The 27,532-nt window shown below is 48.8% G+C and overlaps 2 protein-coding genes across 2 annotated transcripts; both read right to left on the bottom strand.

Moving 5' to 3' along the window:
* Window positions 1-8,392: 8,392 nt before the first annotated feature.
* Window positions 8,393-10,022, bottom strand: LOC109760582 (uncharacterized). Its single transcript, XM_020319389.4, has one exon. The coding sequence runs from the start codon at window positions 9,541-9,543 to the stop codon at window positions 8,575-8,577; it is 969 nt and encodes a 322-aa protein (XP_020174978.1). The 5' UTR covers window positions 9,544-10,022; the 3' UTR covers window positions 8,393-8,574.
* A 3,771-nt stretch (window positions 10,023-13,793) lies between these two features.
* On the bottom strand, window positions 13,794-19,321 carry LOC109760581 (uncharacterized). The gene is made up of 3 exons (XM_020319387.4): window positions 19,011-19,321; window positions 15,375-15,516; window positions 13,794-15,270 (listed from the first exon to the last, which is right to left on the bottom strand). Exons 1-3 carry the CDS (start codon window positions 19,119-19,121, stop codon window positions 14,129-14,131), a joined length of 1,395 nt encoding a protein of 464 aa, XP_020174976.1. The 5' UTR covers window positions 19,122-19,321; the 3' UTR covers window positions 13,794-14,128.
* Window positions 19,322-27,532: the final 8,211 nt, after the last annotated feature.

Below are 27,532 nucleotides of genomic sequence, written 5' to 3'. Positions count from 1 at the left end.
CCCCATGCGCCTAGGGTTGGACACCCTAGGGTGGGGGGGCTTCCCACTTGCTTTGGGGGGCAAGGCACCCCCTGGCCGCCGCCCCCCATCCAGATGGGATCTCTAGGGCCGGCGCCCCCCCCAGGGGGCCTATATAAAGGGGAGGGGGGAGGGAGGGCAGAACCTACAGCCTTGGGCGCCTCCCTCCTCCCCTGCAACACCTCTCTCTCTCGTATAAGCTCGGCGAAGCCCTGCCGACATCCCGCTGCATCCACCACCACGCCGTCGTGCTGCTGGATCTCCATCAACCTCTCCTTCCCCCTTGCTGGATCAAGAAGGAGGAGACGTCGCTGCACCATACGTGTGTTGAACGCGGAGGTGCCGTCCGTTCGGCACTCGGTCATCGGTGATTTGGATCACGGCGAGTACGACTCCGTCATCCACGTTCATTGGAACGCTTCCGCTCACGATCTACAAGGGTATGTAGATGCACTCCTTTCCCCTCGTTGCTAGTATACTCCATAGATGCATCTTGGTGAGCGTAGGAAAATTTAAATTATGCTACGATTCCCATCAGTGGCATCATGAGCCAGGCCTATGCTTAGTTACTATGCACGAGTAGAACACAAAGCAGTTGTGGGCGTTGATGTTGCCAATTCTTCTTGCCGCTACTAGTCTTTTCTTGTTTCGGCGGTATTGTAGGATGAAGCGGCCCGGACCGACCTTACACGTACGCTTACGTGAGACAGGTTCCACCGATTGACATGCACTAGTTGCATAAGGTGGCTAGCGGGTGTCTGTCTCTCCTACTTTAGTCGGAACGGATTCGATGAAAAGGGTCCTTATGAAGGGTAAATAGAAATTGGCAAATCACGTTGTGGTCATACGTAGGTAAGAAAACGTTCTTGCTAGAAACCTACAAACCACGTAAAAAAAACTTGCAACAACAATTAGAGGACGTCTAACTTGTTTTTGCAGCAAGTGCTATGTGATGTGATATGGCCAGAAGATGTGATGAATGATATATGTGATGTATGAGATTGATCATATTCTTGTAATAGGAATCACGACTTGCATGTCGATGAGTATGACAACCGGCAGGAGCCATAGGAGTTGTCTTTATTATTTTGCATGACCTGCGTGTCATTGAATAACGCCATGTAAATTACTTTACTTTGTTGCTAAACGCGTTAGCCATAGAAGTAGAAGTAATCGTTGGCGTGACGACTTCATGAAGACACAATGATGGAGATCATGGTGTCATGCCGGTGACGAAGATGATCATGGTGCCCCGAAGATGGAGATCAAAGGAGCATAATGATATTGGCCATATCATGTCACTATTTGATTGCATGTGATGTTTATCATGTTTTTGCATCTTATTTGCTTAGAACGACGGTAGTAAGTAAGATGATCCCTTATAATAATTTCAAGAAAGTGTTCACCCTAACTGTGCACCGTTGCGAAGGTTCGTTGTTTCGAAGCACCACGTGATGATCGGGTGTGATAGATTCTAACGTTCGAATACAACGGGTGTTGACGAGCCTAGCATGTACAGACATGGCCTCGGAACACACGCAATACACTTAGGTTGACTTGACGAGCCTAGCATGTACAGACATGGCCTCGGAACACGGAGGACCGAAAGGTCGAGCATGAGTCGTATAGAAGATATGATCAACATGGAGATGTTCACCGATCTTGACTAGTCCGTCTCACGTGATGATCGGACACGGCCTAGTTAAACTCGGATCATGTTTCACTTAGATGACTAGAGGGATGTCTATCTGAGTGGGAGTTCATTAAATAATTTGATTAGATGAACTTAATTATCATGAACTTAGTCTAAAATCTTTACACTATGTATTGTAGATCAAATGGCCAACGTTGTCCTCAATTTCAACGCGTTCCTAGAGAAAACCAAGCTGAAAGATGATGGCAGCAACTATACGGACTGGGTCCGGAACCTGAGGCTCATCCTCATAGTAGCCAAGAAAGATTATGTCTTAGAAGCACCGCTAGGTGATGCACCAATCCCTGAGAACCAAGACGTTATGAACGCTTGGCAGCAGCGTGCTGATGATTACTCCCTCGTTCAGTGCGGCATGCTTTACAGCCTAGAACCGGGTCTCCAAAAGCGTTTTGAGAAACATGGAGCATACGAGATGTTCGAGGAGCTGAAATTGGTTTTCCAAGCTCATGCCCGGGTCGAGAGATATGATGTCTCCGACAAGTTCTTCAGCTGTAAAATGGAGGAGAATAGTTCTGTAAGTGAGCACATACTCAGAATGTCTGGGTTGCACAACCGCTTGACTCAGCTGGGAGTTAATCTCCCGGATGATGCGGTCATTGACAGAATCCTTCAGTCACTTCCACCAAGCTTCAAGAGCTTTGTGATGAACTACAATATGCAGGGGATGGAAAAGACCATTCCTGAGGTATATTCAATGCTGAAGTCAGCTGAGGTAGAGATCAGAAAAGAACATCAAGTGTTGATGGTGAATAAAACCACTAAGTTCAAGAAGGGCAAGGGTAAAAAGAACTTCAAGAAGGACGGCAAGGGAGTTGCCGCGCCCGGTAAACCAGTTACTGGGAAGAAGTCAAAGAATGGACCCAAGCCCGAGACTGAGTGCTTTTATTGCAAGGGAAGTGGTCACTGGAAACGGAACTGCCCCAAATACTTAGCGGACAAGAAGAAGGCCAGCAACACCAAAGGTATATGTGATATACATGTAATTGATGTGTACCTTACCAGTACTCGTAGTAGCTCCTGGGTATTTGATACCGGTGCGGTTGCTCATATTTGTAACTCAAAGCAGGAACTACGGAATAAACGGAGACTGGCGAAGGACGAGGTGACGATGCGCGTCGGGAATGGTTCCAAGGTCGATGTGATCGCCGTCGGCACGCTACCTCTGCATCTACCCACGGGATTAGTTTTAAACCTCAATAATTGTTATTTAGTGCCAGCTTTGAGCATGAACATTGTATCTGGATCTCGTTTAATTCGAGATGGCTACTCATTTAAATCCGAGAATAATGGTTGTTCTATTTATTTGAGAGATATGTTTTATGGTCATGCCCCGCTGGTCAATGGTTTATTTTTGATGAATCTCGAACGTGATGTTACACATGTTCATAGTGTGAATACCAAAAGATGTAAAGTTGATAACGATAGTCCCACATACTTGTGGCATTGCCGCCTTGGTCACATTGGTGTCAAGCGCATGAAGAAGCTCCATGCAGATGGACTTTTGGAGTCTCTTGATTACGAATCATTTGACACGTGCGAACCATGCCTCATGGGTAAGATGACCAAGACTCCGTTCTCCGGAACAATGGAGCGAGCAACCAACTTATTGGAAATCATACATACCGATGTGTGCGGTCCAATGAGTGTTGAGGCTCGCGGAGGATATCGTTATGTTCTCACTCTCACTGATGATTTAAGTAGATATGGGTATGTCTACCTAATGAAACACAAGTCTGAAACCTTTGAAAAGTTCAAGGAATTTCAGAGTGAAGTTGAGAATCAACGTGACAGGAAAATAAAATTCTTGCGATCAGATCGTGGTGGAGAATATTTAAGTCACAAATTTGGTACACACTTAAGGAAATGTGGAATAGTTTCACAACTCACGCCGCCTGGAACACCTCAGAGAAATGGTGTGTCCGAACGTCGTAATCGCACTCTATTGGATATGGTGCGATCTATGATGTCTCTTACCGATTTACCGCTCTCATTTTGGGGCTATGCTTTAGAGAGTGCCGCATTCACTTTAAATAGGGCTCCGTCGAAATCCGTTGAGACGACACCGTATGAATTATGGTTTGGAAAGAAACCTAAGCTGTCGTTTCTAAAAGTTTGGGGATGCGATGCTTATGTCAAGAAACTTCAACCTGAAAAGCTCGAACCCAAATCGGAAAAATGCGTCTTCATAGGATACCCTAAGGAAACCATTGGGTATACCTTCTACCTCAGATCCGAAGGCAAGATCTTCGTTGCCAAGAACGGGTCCTTTCTTGAGAAGGAGTTTCTCTCGAAAGAATTGAGTGGGAGGAAAGTGGAACTTGATGAGGTGATAGTCACCCCTTCTGAACCGGAAAGTGGCGCAGCGCGGGAAAATGTTCCTGTGGTGCCTACACCGACTGGGGAGGAAGTTAATGATGATGATCATGAAGCTTCGGATCAAGTTATTGAACTTCGTAGGTCCATAAGGACACGTTCCGCACCAGAGTGGTACGGCAACCCTGTCATGGAAATCATGTTGTTAGACAACGATGAACCTTCGAACTATGAAGAAGCGATGGCGGGCCCGGATTCCGACAAATGGCTAGAAGCCATGAAATCCGAGATAGGATCCACGTATGAAAACGAAGTATGGACTTTGACTGACTTGCCCGATGATCGGCGAGCCATAGAAAACAAATGGATCTTTAAAAAGAAGACGGACGCGGATGGTAATGTGACCATCTATAAGGCTCGACTTGTCGCTAAGGGTTATCGACAAGTTCAAGGGGTTGACTACGATGAGACTTTCTCACCCGTAGCGAAGCTGAAGTCCGTCCGAATCATGTTAGCAATTGCCGCATACTATGATTATGAGATATGGCAGATGGACGTCAAAACGGCATTCCTTAACGGCTTCCTTAAGGAAGAGTTGTATATGATGCAGCCGGAAGGTTTTGTCGATCCTAAGAATGCTAACAAAGTATGCAAGCTCCAGCGCTCAATCTATGGGCTGGTGCAAGCATCTCGGAGTTGGAACATTCGCTTTGATGAGATGATCAAAGCGTTTGGGTTTACACAGACTTATGGAGAAGCCTGTGTTTACAAGAAAGTGAGTGGGAGCTCTGTAGCATTTCTCATATTATATGTGGATGACATACTATTGATGGGAAATGATATAGAATTCTTGGAAAGTATAAAGGCCTATTTGAATAAGTGTTTTTCAATGAAGGACCTTGGAGAAGCTGTTTATATATTAGGCATCAAGATCTATAGAGATAGATCAAGACGCCTCATTGGTCTTTCACAGAGTACATACCTTGACAAGATATTGAAGAAGTTCAATATGGATCAGTCCAAGAAGGGGTTCTTGCCTGTATTGCAAGGTGTGCAATTGAGCACGGCTCAATGCCCGACCACGGCAGAAGATAGAGAAAAGATGAGTGTCATCCCCTATGCCTCGGCCATAGGATCTATTATGTATGCCATGCTGTGTACCAGACCTGATGTAAACCTTGCCGTAAGTTTGGTAGGAAGGTACCAAAGTAATCCCGGCATGGAACACTGGACAGCGGTCAAGAATATTCTAAAGTACCTGAAAAGGACTAAGGATATGTTTCTCGTTTATGGAGGTGACGAAGAGCTCGTCGTAAAGGGTTACGTCGACGCTAACTTCGACATAGATCTGGATGACTCGAAGTCACAAACCGGATACGTGTATATTTTGAATGGAGGAGCAGTAAGTTGGTGCAGTTGCAAGCAAAGCGTCGTGGCAGGATCTACATGTGAAGCGGAGTACATGGCAGCCTCGGAGGCAGCACAGGAAGCAGTCTGGATGAAGGAGTTCATTACCGACCTAGGGGTGATTCCCAATGCGTCGGGCCCAATGACTCTCTTCTGTGACAACACTGGAGCTATTGCCCTTGCGAAGGAGCCCAGGTTTCACAGGAAGACCAGGCATATCAAGCGTCGCTTCAACTCCATTCGTGAAAGTGTTCAAAATGGAGACATAGATATTTGTAAAGTACATACGGACCTGAATGTAGCAGATCCGTTGACTAAACCTCTCCCTAGAGCAAAACATGATCAACACCAGGACGCAATGGGTGTTCGATTCATCACAATGTAACTAGATTATTGACTCTGGTGCAAGTGGGAGACTGTTGGAAATATGCCCTAGAGGCAATAATAAATGGTTATTATTATATTTCTTTGTTCATGACAATCGTCTATTGTTCATGCCATAATTGTATTGTCCGGAAATCGTAATACATGTGTGAATACATAGACCACAACGTGTCCCTAGTAAGCCTCTAGTTGACTAGCTCGTTGATCAACAGATAGTCATGGTTTCCTGACTATGGACATTGGATGTCATTGATAACGGGATCACATCATTAGGAGAATGATGTGATGGACAAGACCCAATCCTAAGCATAGCATAAAAGATCGTGTAGTTTCGTTTGCTAGAGCTTTTCCAATGTCAAGTATCTTTTCCTTAGACCATGAGATCGTGCAACTCCCGGATACCGTAGTAGTGCTTTGGGTGTGCCAAACGTCACAACGTAACTGGGTGACTATAAAGGTGCACTACGGTTATCTCCGAAAGTGTCTGTTGGGTTGGCACGGATCGAGACTGGGATTTGTCACTCCGTGTGACGGAGAGGTATCTCTGGGCCCACTCGGTAATGCATCATCATAATGAGCTCAATGTGACTAAGGCGTTAGTCACGGGATCATGCATTGCGGTACGAGTAAAGAGACTTGCCGGTAACGAGATTGAACAAGGTATTGGGATACCGACGATCGAATCTCGGGCAAGTAACATACCGATTGACAAAGGGAATTGTATACGGGATTGATTGAATCCTCGACACCATGGTTCATCCGATGAGATCATCGTGGAACATGTGGGAGCCAACATGGGTATCCAGATCCCGCTGTTGGTTATTGACCGGAGAGGCGTCTCGGTCATGTCTGCATGTCTCCCGAACCCGTAGGGTCTACACACTTAAGGTTCGGTGACGCTAGGGTTGTAGAGATATGTGTATGCGGAAACCTGAAAGTTGTTCGGAGTCCCGGATGAGATCCCGGACGTCACGAGAGGTTCCGGAATGGTCCGGAGGTGAAGAATTATATATAGGAAGTCAAGTTTCGGCCACCGGGAAAGTTTCGGGGGTTACCGGTATTGTACCGGGACCACCGGAAGGGTCCCGGGGGTCCACCGGGTGGGGCCACCTATCCCGGAGGGCCCCGTGGGCTGAAGTGGGAAGGGAACCAGCCCCTAGTGGGCTGGGCGCCCCCCCATGGGCCTCCCCATGCGCCTAGGGTTGGAAACCCTAGGGTGGGGGGGCTTCCCACTTGCTTTGGGGGGCAAGGCACCCCCCTGGCCGCCGCCCCCCATCCAGATGGGATCTCTAGGGCCGCCCCCCCAGGGGGCCTATATAAAGGGGAGGGGGGAGGGAGGGCAGAACCTACAGCCCTTGGCGCCTCCCTCCTCCCCTGCAACACCTCTCTCTCTCGTATAAGCTCGGCGAAGCCCTGCCGACATCCCGCTGCATCCACCACCACGCCGTCGTGCTACTGGATCTCCATCAACCTCTCCTTCCCCCTTGCTGGATCAAGAAGGAGGAGACGTCGCTGCACCGTACGTGTGTTGAACGCGGAGGTGCCGTCCGTTCGGCACTCGGCCATCGGTGATTTGGATCACGGCGAGTACGACTCCGTCATCCACGTTCATTGGAACGCTTCCGCTCGCGATCTACAAGTGTATGTAGATGCACTCCTTTCCCCTCGTTGCTAGTATACTCCATAGATGCATCTTGGTGAGCGTAGGAAAATTTTAAAATTATGCTACGATTCCCATCAACTAGGTCGACCAGACGGTGGCCAACAGCAAGGGGAGCACCAGATCCGCCGCAAACGCCGCCGCCTCTTCCGTCGCCGCCGTCGCCTCTATCGCAGATCTGAAATCGCAGTCACCGCCGGTGGTGAGGCAGTAGGGAAGAAAGGGGGGCAGTGGCTATGGGTGAGCGAGTGAAAGGGGGGTGAGGCTAATCTGGCGCCGGGACGGCGCGCCCGATTTCCATCTCCCGCCACCCCCCCCTCGCCCTCGCCTCGCTCCCGCCCGTGCGACCTCGCGCCGCACTCAGCCTGTCTCGCGAGAAACTGCCGATCCGAGCGTTTCCAGCGAGCCAGGCTCTGGGCTGCTTTGAGAAGCGTGCAATGCAGGTCCAACAGAAAAACCAGGCAACCAAACAGGTCTCTTCCTTCCCGCGCGGGTGTGGTTGGGCTTGATGCGGGCAACCAAACACGCCCCAGAGTTCACAGCCATGGGGCTCGATAGTTTTGTTCGTTGTCGAGGATGTTCAGGGCAACACTTCCTTAGTTCTTTTCACAAAACCTGAGCGCAACCAGTCGGTGTTACCTCGGACACCACAAACCTCATCAGGAGGCACTGTCATCAGTTTGTTTCAGACAGAGTGGCTTCTGCGATTTCACATTTTTCAGTCTGAAACAATACAGAGCAAGTCTGACAAGAACTCACCCTCTGGCTTTGGGATTCAAGTCTGACTCAATACATGGCTGTAGCCTTGTAACTCATCCTCTGGCCTCCGGCAATGCTGCATATTTATCACGGCAGGTCTGAACAACAGATGGGCGTGTCACACGCGCATCAGATCATGTCGTACATACACAACGGCTTCGTCGATTTCACAATTTGCAGGGTGAATGAGCGGAGAACAATGTCTGACAAATTATACAGTACTTACTACAGGTTGAAACAATCGCAAAGAATTTCGCTGTCGCCATGGTAACACACAAAAAAGATGTACATGTCTGTCGGGGGCAGGGCAGGGATCGCCTCAGCTGCACAGGGGGCACGGCACCAGCCCGTTCTCGTTGCATCCGGGGCACGGCACGCGGCTGGCGGCGACGGCGGCGGCCGAGCCGTCGTCATAGAGCCAATGACGGCCGCTGCACCCGCCGCACACGACGAACCAGGCGCCGCCGCACACCGCGCAGGCCGCGTCGCCCGCGCGCCGGCGCGCGGCGCGCCGGAGCATCGGCCGGAGCCGCGACCGCTCGTGCAGCGCCACCACCTCGTCCGCGCCGCCCACGTACCGCCCGTCCACGAACAGCCGCGGCGGCAGGGGCATGCTGGCGCCGTCGCCGGCGCCACCGGGCGGAGGCGGCAGCAGCGCGCGGAGCTCGTCCCGGTAGGGCGCGTGCATGGACACGTCGCGCTCCAGGAAGGCGACGCGGAGCCCGTCGAGCAGGCGGCGCACGGTGGCGCAGTCCTCGAACGTCTTGCGCACCCCGCGCAGCGACGTGGTGTAGAGCACCACGGCGCGCGCCCCGCCGGGCGGGCACCGGCTCTCGAGCCCGGCCAGGGGGTCCTCGTCGCGGCCGCCGGCGTCCAGCGCGGCGGCGATGTCGTCGTCCGCGTCGTCGAAGTCGTCACCGTGGCGCTGGGTCTTCTCCAGCGCCTGGGCGTACGCGTCCACGACGCCGCGGAAGGCGGCGAGGAGGTCCGGGTCGAAGAGGCTCGGCGACTCGAGCTCGGGCCGGCGGTAGCCCCTGCCAGGCTCCCCGGGACAGTCACCCTCGCGGCCGGAGCCCACCTTCATCTTCTTGGCCTTCGGCGAGAAGTTCTCCTTGTCGTCGTCGCCGCCGCCGCCGCCCCGGCAGTCGCCATCGGCCGGCTCGGGCACGTCCTCCGACGGCGCGGGTGCGGCGGCGTCGGGCGGCGGGAGGAGGGCGTTGGACTGCGCGGCGGCGGCGTTGGGGAAGGACTGCAAGGTCCGGAGGATCCGCGATCTGAGGCCTCTCATCCTCCTCCCCGATCAATCTCCTCTCTCACACACTGCGCAGCGGCGGCAATGCGATCCCCGTCTTGATTCAGTGCGGCTGTGGGGTGGGGGCACTGATTGCTGCTGCTTAGGATGCTTCCGCTCTATGCTGGCAATTAAAATTGCGGGCGCAGACGCCAAGATGGCAACAAGAGGGGGTCGCGCAACGGCTAGAAGAGAAGAGCAGGGGAAAATGTGAGTTGCCGTTTTTAAAGCATCGGCTGACGGAGCAGAGCAGCCGAGGGGAGGGGACGTGGGAGCAACGGCTACCGGGGCGACCGAGACCCACGGGGAAATTGAAAAGAAAGGGCGAGCATAACAAAACTTTAAGTTGCGATGCGGAGCGCAAAAGGTAATTTGCCCAAACTCACCGCGATAATTTGTCCACCTCTTTGCTCGGCAAATTTGCGCGCCCGCACCTACGAAGGAAAAATGGGACCACCTGTACAACAATTGTCTGGAAAAAAAGTTTTGGTTTCAAAATCGATTATATATCCCCCACCCATCCACACCAGGCACGCTTCTAACCGACGGTGCCTGCTGCCGCCTTCCTTGCCTAAATCGTCGTCTCCATTGTGTTGCCCCCCCCCCCCTCCCTCCCTCCCTTCTCTCTTCCATGGAAGGACCCAAACAATTGTGTTGTATCAAGCCAAAAAGTTTGATCGATCAAGCCAAAAAGTTTGCCCCGGCCTGGCAAAGGGGGTTGTTGCACCGCCCGGGACGTCTCGTGCTGGTCAAGTCCGTAATCGCAGCCAAGCCAATCCATCACTTCATGGTCACGGAGGCCCCATCCTGGGTGTTCGAAGAGTTAGACCAATGGATGCGCTCCTTCTTTTGGGCCGGCAAAGAGAAAGTGAATGGGGGTCAGTGCTTGGTGGCTTGGAACTCGGTTGGCTTGGAGGTTTGGGTGTGCGCAACATGCAACTTCAAGGCTTGGCTTTGAGAGTGAGGTGGGAGTGGTTGAGAAGGACGGATCCCGAGAGGCCGTGGCAAGGGCTACCCATGGTTGTGGACAAAGAGGCTCGTGCGGTCTTTGATAGTATGGTGCACATTGCGGTTGGGGTGGGCAATAAAGTTCTGTTCTGGAGAGATAGATGGATTCATTGCTTCGCGGTTAAAGACATTGCACCCTACATTCATGCTTTGGTGGACATAAGAACGATCAACCGCCGCACGGTTGAGGAAGGCTTAGAAAATGCGAGATGGTTGCTTGACATTGCCGGTGAAGTTAACTTTGGTGGCCACATGCAACTTTTACACCTCAACCTTGCGATCAGTACGGTAAATCGTGACCCTTCCAGTGAAGATTCCTTTTCCTAGCCGGCGGACCCTTCTGGCAGTCACACTGCCAAGTCCACGTATCATAGGCTCTGTTTGGGTGCGGAGAGGGTCCCTTACGCCTCATGCATATGGAAGAGTTGGGCCCTCCTCAAGTGCAATTTTTTTGTCTGGCTGGCAGTTCAACACCGGATTTGGACGTCTGATAGAAGAGCGAGGCACGGCCTTCAGGACGCCTCTTCTGCCTGCTTCACGTGCCTTCAAGAAGACGATAACGCGGAACTCATTCTTGCTCAGTGCGTTTACGCTAGAGAAGTGTGGCACTACATTTTCGAGGCGCTGAGCCTACAGGGCAGCATCCCGGAGCCGGAGGACTGTTTGCTGGAGTGGTGGCTGGCAAGGAGAGCTCAATTTAGGAAGGGCTCCAAGCGTGGTTTCGACACGGTGATCATTGCGACCACTTGGGCTTTATGGAAGCAACGCAACGCTAGAGTGTTCCACAGGACTCATCAACAGATGACGGCGCCAGATTTGGCCCTTGCCATCATTGCGGAACTCAAAGAGTGGAGGTTGGCGGGCTTGGGAGGAGGAGGCTATGGCACGTTTTGTGAGAGTGTAGGCATAGGTTAATTGTAGGGTGTGGTAGGGTGTGTGTCCCCGATGGAAGTTCGCTTCCATCTGTAACTCTCTTGTACATTGTTCGTTGCTCTTCTCTTCTATAAAAGTAAGGTACGCCTTTGGCGTACTCTAGAAAAAAATTGTGTTGTATCACTGACGACTGTGCACCCGAACAAGTCAACATGTTGTTGTTCAACCCCCCCCCCCACCCCACCCACCCACGTACATGCCGGCGGAACTACATGCCCCCACCATCCACGCATCGCTCGCCGTACCCAAGTTATCGTATTCATTGTGCTGCCCCCTCCCTTGAAAAGGCCCCCCACCAATTGTATTTGCGACGACAATGACAACCACGCACCCTCTTCGCCCTCCCCGAACCAATCATCCAATGTCATTCCTAGGTCAGCGACACGACGGGCAAATGAGTCATCTCCGGCTATGCCCTACTCCTCTCTACCAGTACTAACATAAATAAAAGTTTCAACACATAGCAATCCTGAAACAGAAATAAGCACTCGGGCTAAAGAAGGTCTCGTACTTTTCATTCTCTCTTTAAGTTGCGGAAGAACTAGGAAAAACTATAGGCGTTCAAGGGCAAGACATATGAAGTTACTATAAATATATCATGGTATTGATTGTCAAACAAAAAAAGAAGGACAAGACATATGAGTTAATCACACTGTACATAAATATAAGCCATTTTATGTCAAATCTCTAAAGCGTCGTATATTTATGTACAGAGGAAGTAGGGAGTATGTTAGCACAATCGGGTATAATAATTTCATCGAGTATTTCGACGATCAATTACTATTTAGAGAGAGCAATGCGATATAAAACCAGAAGTCCAGAAACCATGTACGACAGGCCATGAAACAACGATGTACCATGAGACCATCTACAGCCACATATGACAAATATGACCTTCAAACGTCCGTGAATGTGTCCAGACGCGTCTGCGGGCAGTGACTGGTCACTTCTCAAATTAGCACAGCTATATCCGAATATTTTATATTAGATTCTCAAATCCATACAAAATTATACAAACGAAATAACCTACATACTACATAGACGATCTAGGTACTCCTCGTCGGAGATGTTGACTATCTCTGTCCTGCCTCCGGGTACATAGACGGCAGCTGCAGCTCCGGCTCCTTCGCTCCGGCATCCTCCTCCTCTATCTCTGTGTCAAGTTCGACGAAGAGCACGTCGGTCGCTGTCTGCTCCAGCCGGAGGAACTGCCAGTTGGCCTCCACATAGACCTCATTTTGGATGGACTCCAGAATAGCATGCTGCTCTGCCATCACCGTGGCTTGGACGACTGCGAACTCCGCCTCCGCCTCTGCCATGATGAACCCCGAAGCAGGCTGCTCCGCCTTGGCCTCCTCCGGATCTGCCACCTTCATCGGCTCCGGGAGCTGCTCTCCCTCCTCCTCCTCCTCCTCCCCCTCCTCCTCCTCCGGCTGCTGCCCCTGCTTCTCCTCCGGCTCCGGTAAGTTCGAAGGCAGCCCGAGAACTATGCGGGCGGCGCGCCTTGATTGGATCTCCTTCGCGATCTGCCTCCGGTGCTCCGGCGTGAGCATATCGTACATGGTGATCTTTCATCGGACCATGGCGATGCCGGAGAGCATGGGAGAACGGGGAAGAGGAGACGAACGGGCTTGAATGGTGGCACAGAGAGGGAGAAGGTGGATAGGCTAGGTATGAGACACGCCGGCCGGCTTAAATAGCCAAATTTTGCCTCAATCGACGAGTCGGAGCGGCTCCACGTGATGTTCACACTACAACGACGGAGGAGGCGTCCGTCAGACTGCCCTGGTTTTTGAACGATTCCGTGTGGGACTCCATCGTCAGTCCTACATTACAAACGCGCCAGGGCGCCGCATATCAGCCCCATATTTAAGCTAGATATGAGGAGCCCGAGCGTTCAGCGTTTGAGGCCCGTCTGGGTCGGATTTTCATGACAGGTGCAGATGCTTTGAGAAAAAACTTATAATGGCTGCAGAAAAATCAAAATAAAAACTTCTACTCCCTCCGTCTCAAAATAAGTGTCTCAAATTTATATTATCTTTAATACAAAATTATACTAAACTTTAAGCACTTATTTTGAGACGAAAGGAGTATTTTTATAGCGAGCGCAATTTTTAGTAAATATCATGTATCTTCTCGCTAGGATCAAAATATTGTCAATAAAATGGTTGCGGTTGCACCTGTACTGCAGGAGTAAGAAAACTCACGATGTACTGCAAACATCTGAGAACAAACTTATAATTGATCTTCTTAAAACATCTTCAGAAGAGATTAACTGAACCCTACCCAGCTACCAACCCAAAACATGTTCAAGCCTCCATGGCTTATTTATGAATAACAACACAAGGCAAAGGCATAAAGGTCGTCAGGTTACAACAACAGCAGCATAAGTATTATGTCTATGTCCTCCTGAGATTAATGTGCACTCTAACAAGTTACAAATGATAATAATGACCGAGGCGGCACAAGCCAGCCTGCTGCCCTGCAGCACCTCATAAGACAACAAGCTGTGAAGTATGCGGAAAGGGCCTACAATTACAGGCGCTGTCAGGTTAAACACGCTTACAGTTCTCAAAGCAAACAGAGACCAGGTTTGTTCCCCGTTTCGCCTCGCCTCGCCTGTCGTCCACGGAACCTACCTTCAGATGCACCTCACGGGAGAAACACCTGGATGAATCTGTCCATTGTTGTCGACGTTCACGGCGGATTGTTCTTCGGGGACGGTGTTGTCTGCTGGATTCTCCGTGGCTTTTGCTGCCTCTGCCGCTGGAGCATCTGCCTTCACCTCCACTGGAGGAGGGGTCGCCGGATTGATGGTGCTATCTGCCTCTACTTTCTTTTCCTCTGAAGATGCTGGAGGTGGCACTGTGGATTCGACTGCCATACCGTTTTCACTTTTCTCACCCTCCACGGGAGCTACTTCATATTCAGCTGCCTTCTCATCTTCCTTGTGCTCTTCTAATACAGGGGCAGACATCTCAAACTCCACGGGGACTTCTTCAGATTCAGCTGGCTTCTCGTTTTCCTTGTTCTCTGATACAAGGTCAGACATCTCAAACTCCACGGGAACTTCTTCAAATTCAGCTGGCTTCTCGTTTTCCTTGTTCTCTGTTACAGGGTCAGACATCTCAGCCTCCACGGGAGCTACTTCAGATTCAGTTGCCTTACCTTCCACTTCTTCAGTCTTCTCTGGAGCATCAGCGACAGGGGCATCTATCTTCTCTTCTTGAGCAACAGTGTCAGCCGCTTTCTTCTCTTCCTGAGCAACAGTGTCAGCCGCTTTCTTCTCTTCCTGAGCAACAGTGTCAGCCGCTTTCTTCTCTTCTTGAGCAACAGTGTCAGCCGCTTTCTTCTCTTCCTGAGCAACAGTGTCAGCCGCTTTCTTCTCTTCCTGAGCAACAGTGTCGGTCTCTTTCTTCTCTCCAACCGAACTTCCAGCCTCTTCCTCTTTCTTCTCTTCCTGAGCACTGTCAGCTTCTTTCATCTCCAGGTCCAGGTCAGTGACTTTGGCTTCTTCAGCATCTTTCATCTCCACTTCAGTGCCTTTGGCTTCTTCAGCATCAGCATGATCTCCACTTTCAGCTTCTGCGTCCTCTGCATCCTCCTGTTTCCCCTTTTTGCCTTTCTTAGAGCTTGAGGGCCTTCCCCGTTTGGCAGGCTTCTCATCTTCTGGGCTCTCGGTAGCCTTAGACTTTCCACTTCGGCGTGAGGGTTTCTCGTCTTCTGGGCTCTCAGTAGCCTTAGGCTTTGCACTTAGACGTGAGGACCGTCTGGGAGTATTGCCTGCTTATGGATCTTTCAGTATAGGCAAGACTTTGATTGGATAATGATAGTCCTACCTAAATCATAAATAAAGTAATCAAGGAATGACGAGATAATGCATGTACCAGTTGCCCAGACGAACTCTGAAAGAGCAGGGCCTCCAGGGTGTGCTTTTAGGTATGTGGTTAAAGCTCTCTTGGTCTTGACCTCCTCGCCAGTTGGTGCAACAAAAACAACCTCAAACTTCCCACCCCGAGTGGGATTAAGCTGCAATTGCACAGGAAGCAAACATATTATTTCAGCACCATTATGGAAAAACGCTACATAAACCTAAAGAGAATAAATTCCAATCCCACATGGCATCTGTCAATTTGTTCATACATGTACTGGTAATGCATATTCAAGTGTAAGGGAATATTCCAACTAAACCACCGGCAGAAGATAAGTAAACTGAAGTACTCTCAACAACCATTCTAAATAATCAAACATTTGCCCTGAACAAAAAACAGATATGAACTATCATCACCAAAAAGGGAACACTGAACCAGACAAACCGTGAACTTTGACTGCAAGAACTTTGTATGAAAGCAACTGGAGCAGAGGAGCACCAGATGAAAACCAACCAAGAGACTCAACACTAGAATATCATGCACTTTAGTGAGTGCATCTCCCTAGCCCATCAGTTGCACATTGTACCAAATGGCAACCAAAACAAACGTGATTATTCAGAGATATATTGTTCAAGAGGGAATGAATTTCAGATTATACATACACATGTCGGTAATCAGTAATGAAGTTAGTTACACCATATGTCAACCCTAACTAGTTCTGCCTAGAAGCGGAATATACCTAAGGACTAGCCTGTCAAACAAGATTCAATACACATGATTCTTTTAGCGGCAATGTTTCCTTAAACATGTTATGATTATTTCTGTGCAATCCTTGAAGCAGTACTTCCAAAAAATACCAAGTCAGTGGCCTTAAAAGAGCACACCCAATAAGTACATCCCAGCCTGCAGGATCAATCTCCATGCAGCCCAATAAGTGCACAAGCTATTATTCAATTGAAACTGCAACTCCATAGATCATTTCACTTTCCAAGATGATCACCAAGAAAAAATAATGTTCATACACACAAGAAGACAACTATACTAAAAACATGGTCTAGTAGCCTAACTACCATGTAAATGCTTCACTACGACAGTAGTACACTATGTGCTATAACATGGATTCCCATTAGTATATAGATAGTCCAACCAAGTCTTCAGTGTCTGGGTCCCAGAGAGGTATCATCCCTCAAGCATTCTCCAGTACTCCCTCCGTAAAGAAATATAAACGCTCTTATATTTCTTTACAGAGGGAGTATTTGTTTAACTGGCTGCCACCATAATTTGAGAATCGACAAAGTATATAAATGCAATTAAACAAGCCACAAAAATATGTTTTCATAACCAACACATGCTACAAAATGACATCAATAGCCATGCTGATCTGCTTTGAATATGCGTGGAGAAACAAAACAACAAGATAACCACAATAGATTATGCCAACACAGCAGTAGCACTCTTTCATGCTGAGGCTGACTGTGTGTGTGTTTTACCATTCTATCACAATATTATTAAAGAAACAGTTCCGCCATGAATTTTACTAAGCCTACAAATTGCACATGATACTTGTACCATAAATTCATCCAAGACTGAAGTCTTGGACACAACTTAAAGTGATTTTTTTTTTAAAAAGAGGACGACATCTTATTTAAAGCATGCACAAGACTGGCTAGATAATACTATTAAATACAATAATTTAGCAAGCATTACACAATTATTCAATTAAATATTTAGCTAAGACATGACAGTAAGTATATCAATAGGATAGGTTGAGAAGCTAGATCTCAAGAGAATATAACAGCAGTAAGAGTAACAAACATAAATTCAAGAATACTGCAACCATGGCAAAATATACAGTACGATGCAACCATCATTTTAATCACACTGCACTTACCAAATAGGCAAAACCAGCTAGCGGACTCACAAAGATAGAAACTTAGCTAGATAACACAGAACCAGATTTGACTTGGAAATAACATCGCAAACGGGTAGGTTTTACAGAGACTGTTAGTCACAAACAGAGAATCCTGCCCCACTTTCGTAACACGGTCTCCCTGATATCCAATAAACTTTTTCATCTACCATCTACGTCCAAGGCTCCAACCACATCCTCGTAGAATTGTCAATAAGCGGTGCCCTTTCTCACAGGCCACCAGACCACTGCAGCCTGGATTAGAATGAAAAACTGGCCAGCCAACCTTGGATGCCACGATAGTAACTTTTAGAATTTAATTTTCCATCCTCAGATGATTTAATGATCCAAGACAGACATAACAACACGTTATTAGGAATGAGGACAAAACCTAATTAATTGAGGAAAGTAATATTCACCATCTAATAGAATCTTTCAGTTGGAAAACGGTTCACTCTAATTAATTGACGAAGTAATATTCACCATATAATAGAATCTTTCAGTTGGAAAACGGTTCACTCTAAAATGATTTCATCATCGGGACGCTTTAATAAATAGCATCTTACTATACCTATACAACACAATCCCTGACCCCAACCTTACCACACACAAACATTAATTTGGTGAAGCTGACCAAGCTATACATGGTATAAATTAAACTCATGAGACCTGCACTACGAACAAATCAACAAGCAGAACCACAACGCGACAAAAACTGCCTGGTTAGCACTTGGACACGTATACGAGTGTCCGAATCAGACTCGGGTTCGGGTAGGACATGTCAAATTTAACTCGGACATGGATGCAGGTTTCCGAATCCGACATGGATTAAGGGCATCTTATGTGGCATAAGAAGTGGACAACCCTGTCCAAGTAAAACCGTACTGGAGGTAGAATTTTTTTTGACTATCAAAATACCAGAAATGGCAGGTTAAACCTAGGTATTATTTGCTAGTGACTGCCTGGCTGCTTCCAGGAGACTTGAGCAAGACTCATTCACTCGCATGTATCTGGGAGGATATTTCATAAGTTATACCAGAAACATGGTGAATCGCTAAAAGCTGCTGTTAGCTCGTTCAAACAAAGGTACTAGTAGACATGACTGTGAATCAAAAGCTCAAACATCACAATTCATACAGCTTCAGTAATGCTGAACTTCCGCTCTTCACCATGTACCAAAAGAATGCAATATAACCAAAACATATAGCTATAGTAAAACTCGGAACCCTAAACCTATGCCAATAGGGCTTATGAACCCTAAACTAACTGCACATAGGCTCGGCATCACAAATCCTGCCAGGGCCACATCAAAGCCGTACATCCATTGCTAGCTGAAGAGACCGTGAACTAGAAACCCTAGCTACACGAATCGCGACAGTACTAGAAACCACAGGCCAAGGAGCTACAAACCCTAACCTGGAAACGTCGCTAGCTGAATAGATCGTGAACTACGAACCCTAGCTAAACGAATCGGCCAAGGAACTACTACGAACCCTAACTAAGCTTCGGATGCAACAACCCGAGCTGGAACTCCGCGGAACAAAAAAGTCAACAGGCACACCCACACGACCAGCGGGGGATCCCAGCTCGACTAAGCTCCGAAACCCTAGAACGCGACCCGGAACGCTCGGGCCAGATTTCCCCCACGCATCGAAGCCGGGAACCCTCGAATCCGAGCTCGGACGCATCTAAGAAGCCGGCGCCGGACTAGGGAGCTGGAGCGGGCGGGGAAAGCGCGCTACCTTCTTGGTCCAGCCGGAGGGGGCCTGGAGCTCCTCGCCCTGCTCCGCCTCGCCCGCCTTCTTGAGCGGCGTCTGCTCGCCCGCCGCCGCGTGCTCGCCTTCGCTGGCCATGCTCCTCGCCGCTCGGGGGCTGCTTCGAGTTTTCGCTTCCCGCTCTCGCCGCCGCCGCGAGTGTGGATCCGCTAGGGGAGGGGAGGGTTTGGGGAGGAGAGGGCTCTGGATTTGAGTTCCTCCTTGCGCGATTTGGGATTATGGGGAGCGGGGGGGCACGGTAAAGATAACGGTTCTCCTCTGGTGGCCGCGTGCCCGTCGCGCCCGTGGCCTCCTGCGCGCTGCGCCACGCGGACGGCGTGACCGGCCCGGACTCTGGCCTGCGCCCGGTCTATGCACCGGAGGATGGGTTGGTGCGTCCGGGTTCGCACGGGGGGTCCATGGACCGGGCGCACGCAGCGTGCGCGGCCGACCTGGGGGGCAGACGGCGCGGGGGGCCGTGCCGGCTTCTGGACGGTTCTAGCCCGCTGTTAGGCGGTGCGCGCTCACCTGCACCTGAGCGGCGGAGGGGTCACGTCAATGACGTGTGGGGACGCCATCCTGGGGCCGGCCGTGTCAGTGGGGTCTGCTGGTTGTGTCGCGTCGGGTCAGGCTTCTGCTGCGCGGTACGCGATGAAGGGCCTGCCCGTCATCGTTGGGGACGTGGCGGGATCTGGATGGTTGAGTTTTGAATCGGAGGTAGTAGGTGTGAGAGTTCCTATCCGGGGATGGGGCTGGCACTGGCACGTGCTCTGCGACGTGTCGAGCGGGACTAGCGAGGCATACGTGGATACAGAGGCCAGACTCGCCTTTTTCTTTTCAAAGGAACAAGCAACGGCAGCGCGTAATATTTGGCAAAACGTGTTTGTTAGAGATCCCAGTAGCCGGTAAAATGGATAATGCACAGAGCTGGTTATATTCGACCATTTTTGCGGCTACAAATCTGGTGTGCGGTGCTCCAAACGACTGCACTTGAGTTCGAACTTCCCAGCCATCTCTAGCCGTTACAGTTGCTCCTTCAAGTCAAAGATGGCGCACTTGCAGCCCTGGAAGTTGTAGCCCAAACAAAAACAATCATAGTCTAACAACTATACTCAGTTAGTTCCAAATTAATAGACTTGAGCTTTGGTTGCTTCCATGATTTTGGGCTTGCCGTCATGGACATGCTCCCTTGCCAAGCTCTCGTCGAGCATAACCAAGTGGACTGTATAGTTGGACCTGGAAATTTCAACACCTACAAAACAGTATAGAAAAAAAATATAGTGATTTATGAATATACAATTATCCTGGCTCGTCGTCAAGTGCTATAGATCCTTTATTCTACTATAAAATAATGGTGGCATCTTTAATGGTTAAACAATACGCAAACTACAGTCTCAAAAGTTTAGAACTATGAATTGCGTCATATCTAATGAACATGTAGGCTTTGCACTACTTTGCTTACCCAATGGATAAGATTGGTGTTGTGTTAATCCCGAATGCATCCCAAACCTACTATGCCAGCATGGTGAGGTGAACCTCGAAGGATTTGCCTTAGACATTCTATAGCCATAACTTAGATTTTGTATGGTATTGCTCTTTAGCCTTGTGGTATTTATATTCGGGTGTTGCCTATGTGTTACTCCAAGTAATAAAAGTTCACCTAAAAATATATGGAGTTTATACTTGTTTCTCACTTCAGCTGTCTTGCCCCACCTGCATTTAAAGGGAGTCAATTATAGCCACGGAGTAACTCAACAATACAATTCACATATCATCACATATATATTCTGGTTATGCTAAGGATTTTACTGGCAAATTTTCTTGATTTGTTTTCATTGCTTGTTGGCTAGCTCTTATTTTTCATATGTACACTCTACATGAATCATGAGATTCTCTATGTGCAAAACATGGCTAAACTACCTATGCTCTATGCAAACCATGCCATCAACCAAGATAGGGAATCTTTGATGTTAGGTTGGGTGCCTTCATGAACACTTCAGCGCTGTTGTGGTACAAGAATTCTTCAAGTGGTGTCACCATCTTTATATGAGAAGCTAAATTATTTTAGAAACTATATATGGTTAATTGACCCCAAATCTTGAATGTAGCTTGGCTAATTAATTAGAGAGCCTATGCATTGATCCATCTACTTGCTAATGTTGCACATCATTGAGTTCCGAATCACCACAATTATCGTAAGATATCGAGTGTGATGCCCGAAAGCATACATTGTTCCGCAATTTTTACATAAAGACCAAACGAACAATATAATGCGGAATGTCATTAACACGCGTAGTTCTTTCACTAATCCAACATTCTGCCACAAATATCTTCCAAATTGTACCCCTCCCCAAGAATTGAAAAAACTTCTTGAAATGAAATATGTAATCTTCTTAGCAACCACATACTCAAAACAAACATGATTGATTCACCTAATTTGATAAAAACAACAAAATACTCTTAGATTTACCTAATTTGATAAAAACAACAAAATACTCTTATCCAAAGGCAAGTCTGTGTTGCAGTTGTATGGTGAATGAACCAATAGTCGTGTTCTGATGTTTTGAATCCCTAGTTGATCCCAAGCTTCAACTTCAAATGCCATGTGTACATCTTTTGCTAAGTAGGAGAGTATTGTGGTGTTTGCGCTAGGGTAACTGTTGCAACCATGTAAGCGATATATACATTCTTTGATCCTTGTAATCCTTGCATTGTGTGATATATTTCACATATAGTCGTATACTCCCTCCGTCCGGTGAAGAGTGTATGTTTGGATTTAAAATTTGTCCACAAAAGTGTGTACTTCTATCTTTCCAATGCACTTTAAAGTATTTTCTCCCATCACACGGTAATCAAGACCAATAGCATTCTATACATAGTCTTCTTAATTTTTACATGCACTTAGCTCATTGGGGGTTGGGTAATTAAAGAGGAGAGAGATGGTGGCTTGCATCTTCCCAATGCATTTTTTACTTTACTCTATAATTTGTCCTAAAATTTCTAGATGTACATTTTTCACCGGACGGAGGGAGTCATTACAAAAAAAAGACACATCCGTGACATTTTGGGCAGAACGAATTTTTTTCTGTCATGCTTATGACACTTTTATGACGATAATTGTGACAAAACCCGGTATCATCATAGATGTGGTGGGCTCCTACTTCTATGATAAAAAATCATGACAGAAAATGGGCTTTTTGTCCTGGGCGGGCCGGAGACGCAGCTGCATGACATTCTTTGGGCCGTCCATGACGGAAAAAACCGTGGTAGAAGCGAGGGCGAGGAAAATGTCGAGGAGTTCCCGGTTACGGTGGGTGGTCGGGGGCCGAGCGATGTTCGTTTCTCTCGTACACGTACGCGCGTGGGTGCGAGGCATTGGGCTCTAACTGAACCCGAGCGAGGCGTTCGCCTAACTGAACCCGAGCGATTGCACTACAGGCTACGCGTTACTGAATCCGAGCGATCGATCGATGGTTGTTAACTGAACCCGATCGAGCGATTCCTTCGTTCGCTACTGCTGCTAACTGAAGCCGATCGAACCTGCTGCCTCCTTCCCTTGATGAACAATGAGCGTTGTTGGGAGGGTGGTTGGAGGAACAGTTCCCGATGGAGGGTTGGATGAACAGGACCCCGTGGTGTTGCCGCTGGATGAACAGGACCCCGATCGATCGAGCCGGTTGGGCGTGGATGAACAGGACCCCGTGGTGTTGCCGCTGGATGAACAGGACCCCGATCGATCGAGCCGGTTGGGCGTGGATGAACAGGACCCCGTGAAGGGAAGGTTGAACAGTAGCCGGTGGAGGGTTGGTTGAATAGTAGCCGGTGAAGGGCTGGATGAACAGTAGCCCGTGGAGGGGTGGTTGAACAGGACCCCGTGGAGAGGGCTGGTTGAACAGTAGTCGGTGGAGGAGCGGTGGAGGCTGGATGAACAGGAGCCCGTGGATGAACAGTCGCAGGTGGAGGCTGGAGGAGGTCGACGGTGGATGAACAGGAGCCCGTGGAGGCAGTCGACGGTGGATGAACAGTAGCCCGTGGAGGCAGTCGACGGTGGAGATGAACAGTATCCCGTGGAGTCCCGTTTTACGGTACGCCACACCCCTCCCGATGAACAGGACCCCCGTGTCGACCGTAGCGCTCCAACACAAGTACGTTTCATCCGTTTTGCGGTACGCCACACCCCTCCCGATTAACAGGACCCCGTTTCCATCGTAGGAGGTCTGTTTCCTCCGTTTTGCGATACGCCAGACCCCTCCCGATGAACAGGATCCCGTTTCGACCGTGGTCGGTCGAACCCAAGGCCGTTTCCTCCGTTCTGCGGTACGCCAGGCCTCGTTTCCATCGGCTGTTCCGTCCAAGCCGGTTGACTCCCGATGAACAGCACGCGTTCCGTTGCCTCCCGATGAACACGACGCATTCCGTTGCCTCCCCATGAACACGGCGACGACGCAGTTTCTCCGTTCCGACCCAGCCATGTACACGAGCCCTGGCCGTACGTATGCGTGAGTAGGCGTTCGAGACCCCGCCCGTATGTACGTACGTGGCCGTATTTTCTTTCTTGCACCCTGGCCGATGTACGTACGTGTACATGCTACGTGCGCGCCTCTACTACGACACGTGCGCGCCTCTACTACGACACGTGCCCTTCCTTGCACGGCCACGGTTCATCGCTGCGGCCTGCAGACAGACCGATCGTATGTACATACACATTCGCGACCAGAATGACAGCGCTACGTATGCTTCGACCAGGTGGGTCCCGACTGTCAGGCACTTCCTTGCGTGCGAAGATGTAGCTAGTGGGTCCCAGCAGTTAGGGGGCGAATCTTTTTTTTACCCGTAATATGGACGCACTTCCTTGCGTGCGAAGATGTAGCTGGTGGGTCCCAGCAGTCAGGGGGGAAACGTTTTTTTTGCGAAATACGGTGGCCCGTCCGGTGGGTCTCTGCTGTCAGGTGGAGGAATAATTATTTTGCGCGTAATAAGGAGGCACTTCCTTGCTGCGGCCGTGGATCCAGCTGTCAGCCTCTCCATGTACAATACCCTTCCGATGGAAGTCGTTCCTTGACCACGTTGACCACGCCGCGCCGAGAGCACCACGGCGGTGGACGACGGCGAGGCCTAGGAAGGGGACGACGCGAAGCCGGGGAAGACGCGGCAACGGAAGCCCACGCGGAGAGGAGTACGAGGGTTCACTGGTTCGGCTGCGATGTGAGGCTGCCGTCGCCGCAGAATAACAGGGGGTGTGGGTGAGTAGAGGCGGATGGTCTGGCCAGCGGTGGGAGTAGTAGGGGGCGGTGAGGCCTCCGCGGCATCACAGCCGGCCACGGGAGGTAGGAGCACGCGGCACGACCGGCGCTGCTTTGGGCGGCTGGAGCAAGAAGACCAGAGGTTGAAGAAGCACTACGGCCGTTGGATGGACATCGTACGGTCACTGCAGCTAGAATCGTTTATATTGACTAAGTTGACAAAGCCCTTGGTACGCGTCAACTTAGTAGGCCCACAAGTCAGCCTCCGAAACGGTGCGCCCCAGATGTCACGGGGAGGAATAATTTTTTGGGCGGCTGAAGCAAGAATATCCGGGATTGAAGAAGAAGCACGACATCCGTTGGATGGACATCCAACGGCCACTGCCGCTAGAGCCGTGTGTTGACTATAAGTCGACAAAATCCAAAAATAATATTTTATAAACTAATTACGTGTTTGGTGCATTTTTTTATAGTTACTGCCCAGTTTTTATAATTACATCCAATTTATTATTTCTTAAAGCCCATTTTCCTATTAAGCCTAATGCATCCCTCCTAGGAAAGATTTGCAGCCCAGCGGGGCGGAGAATAACAAGTTGACCTTGCCTGGGTATTCCTCAAAAAAAGTATAGCTGGGCTAGCCATTTTCAGCTTGAAAAAAATTAATACCTGGGCTGGATATCTGGCCTGGGCTAGACGGGCCACAGCCCGCCCAGTTAATACCCTGCTCTCCTCTGAACAACAACGAAAACATCGCTCAAGAAAAACTCTGTAGTGCTCACACCTCAAAAAAGCAAATACTGCTAGAACTGCTTGGTCCCAGCTGTCGGCCGCTCCTTGTGCAATTCTCTCGTTTATTGACTACATAGGTTGACAATGGTGTGGGACCGTGATGTCAGGAAACCAGGAGGAAGCAAAAAAAATAGTTGTACATAATAAGGAGGCACTTGCGTATGTACGGCTATGGCCCTAGTGGGTCCCTACTGTCATCCAGTCAAAATAAAGTCATCTCCTGAATCCTCATGTTCATTGACCATGTTGACAATGCTCAGCGCCACGGCGAGCGCAACAACTCGAAGGACGACGGAGAGGGCCTCGCAGGCCCTATAGATGGTCTGATACAACACCCGCTGCTCATTCAGGAAGCCAGGATCATCGGACACCTATGAGCACCTTCGAGAGACTGAGACGGCATGAAACGGTAAGGCTGCGCTTGGGAGCTCTGGTTTATTTCACACCTGTATTAAGATACAAGTGTAATTTACTCGTCATCGGAAACAACGCGTAAAATACAGGCATAATGAAACCGAGGGCCCGAGGTCTGTAACAAAACCCGGCGAGTTACACGTGTAATTTGAGAGACCAGTGTATATTTTACTAGTCGAAATCGACCAACCAAACGCTTCGCCCGAGACCATCTGCTTTTATTTACAAGCGTCAGTTTTAAAAGTGGTTTTGGTTGGAAAATGACGATCCAATCACGGTCTAAGATGATGAGTTGGTTGGAAGATCATATGGTTTCACCTCTAACCTACCCAAGTTGTCGTATAGGCTATGAATGAAACATAAGACAGTGAACTTCTTAATCACAGAAACAACAGAAGAGGATGATCTTCTTAATATGCAAATCACAGGCATTAGCTCAACATGCAAAACAATATGAAGCATTATTCTCAGGAGGCATGGTGAACAGCTCGTAATGCTGCATGCCACAGCATTCCAAGCTCAACTTTGCAATCAAACTCACAAGGCCTGGCATTACATAGACAACATTCGGAACAAACTCTTAAAATACCTTACATAAGTCAACATTCATGTGACTATGCATCTCAGCAGAGTAAATATTTACTTCTGAACTGAAGACAGGAATAGGAAAAAAGATCGACGTTGCTCAGCAAAGGGCGTCCCACTCAAAAATATCAAATGCATGTCTTCTGGCTAACATCAATGAGCAAAATTTGACAAGGTTTTCTAATTCCAATATATTAAACTAATGTCTTCTTGCTAACATCAATGATTAAACTTTGACAAGCTTTTCCCATTCAAAATATGTAATGCCTATGATTGTGGAATGGGCAGGGTTTGTCATCAGTTTGTCATCCGATAGTCCGGTGGGTCAAGGTGACGATGAATGATTAGAGAACCATTCGATGTATTGTGCATTATGAAGTATTATGGAGGACACGAACCATCTGAACATTTTGTGCAGTTCCACTAAAATCAAGCTGAGCATCCCTGTGGATTTCATATTTATATGCTGCAAGAAAACAAAGACACATCAGCACACACATGAATATTGACCCAGTGTCAACCCACCAATCGGTGGACTAACAAACTGAAAGTACGGTAAACAGAATACCATACCCAGATGCCCCATCATTGTTGCTTAGAATGACATTGACAGACTTGGAGTCCTGTCATGGCTTCTTGTACTTGTTTGGGCACTTTTTGCCCAGTGCCCTCCACGTGTTGTAGAGTTGCCTATGCTCTTTGCAGACTAGTCATGTCACCAGCGTCTACTAATACTCTGTAAAGCTTCTCGATCATTCCTTTTGTAATGTAGCGCAAACAGTGACTGCTTCTTTCTGCAAAGTGGTAAAACCAACTGGACCCACTAATGCAGCACCTTAGACACATTGGCTCCTTTTGTGAAGTTCAACTAAAATCAAAGTCGGAATAAAACCGAGTTTTAATTTTGATATCCCTGTAAGCAACAATAGGTATAAGGGAAACAATTAATGAGAAATAACGGTTGATGACTTGTACTCCCAGAAGAAAAACATCTATTGATCTACCTTATCTTAATGGGAAACAAAGCAGGAGAGTAGCAATTCTCCATCAGTGTGATTCATTCATATTAACTGAGACATTATTGATACGTCTCCAACGTATCTATAATTTTTGATTGTTCCATGCTAGATTATATTCTGTTTTGGACATTATTGGGCTTTATTATACACTTTTATATTATTTTTGGGACTAACCTATTAACCGGAGGCCCAGCCCAGAATTGCTGTTTTTTGCCTATTTCAGAGTTTCGCAGAAAAAGAATATCAAACGGAGTCCAAACGGAATGAAACCTTCGGGAACGTGATTTTCGGAACGAACGTGATCCAGAGGACTTGGACCCTACGTCAAGACATCAACCGGGAGGGCACGAGGTAGGGGGGCGCGCCTACCCCCCCAAGGCGCGCCCTCCACCCTCATGGGCCCCCTGTTGCTCCACCGACGTACTCCTTCCTCCTATATATACCTACGTACCCCCAAACT

This window comes from Aegilops tauschii, chromosome 5 (genome assembly GCF_002575655.3).
Source record: "Aegilops tauschii subsp. strangulata cultivar AL8/78 chromosome 5, Aet v6.0, whole genome shotgun sequence".
In the NCBI taxonomy this organism is placed as follows: Eukaryota; Viridiplantae; Streptophyta; class Magnoliopsida; order Poales; family Poaceae; genus Aegilops; species Aegilops tauschii.
The sequence above is the reverse complement of the archived record's forward strand: the minus strand, read 5'-3'. Positions and strand labels throughout refer to the sequence as shown.

Bases quoted from the DNA above. Each gene is read 5' to 3' on its own strand.
- LOC109760582 (XM_020319389.4), bottom strand. From the start codon at position 9,543: ATGAGAGGCCTCAGATCGCGGATCCTCCGGACCTTGCAGTCCTTCCCC.
- LOC109760581 (XM_020319387.4), bottom strand. From the start codon at position 19,121: ATGGCCAGCGAAGGCGAGCACGCGGCGGCGGGCGAGCAGACGCCGCTC. The intron at 15,517-19,010 runs GTAGCGCGCTTT...GTGCAATTGCAG, and splicing joins CCTCCGGCTGGACCAAGAAG to CTTAATCCCACTCGGGGTGG. The intron at 15,271-15,374 runs GTACATGCATTA...ATCCATAAGCAG, and splicing joins AGAGTTCGTCTGGGCAACTG to GCAATACTCCCAGACGGTCC.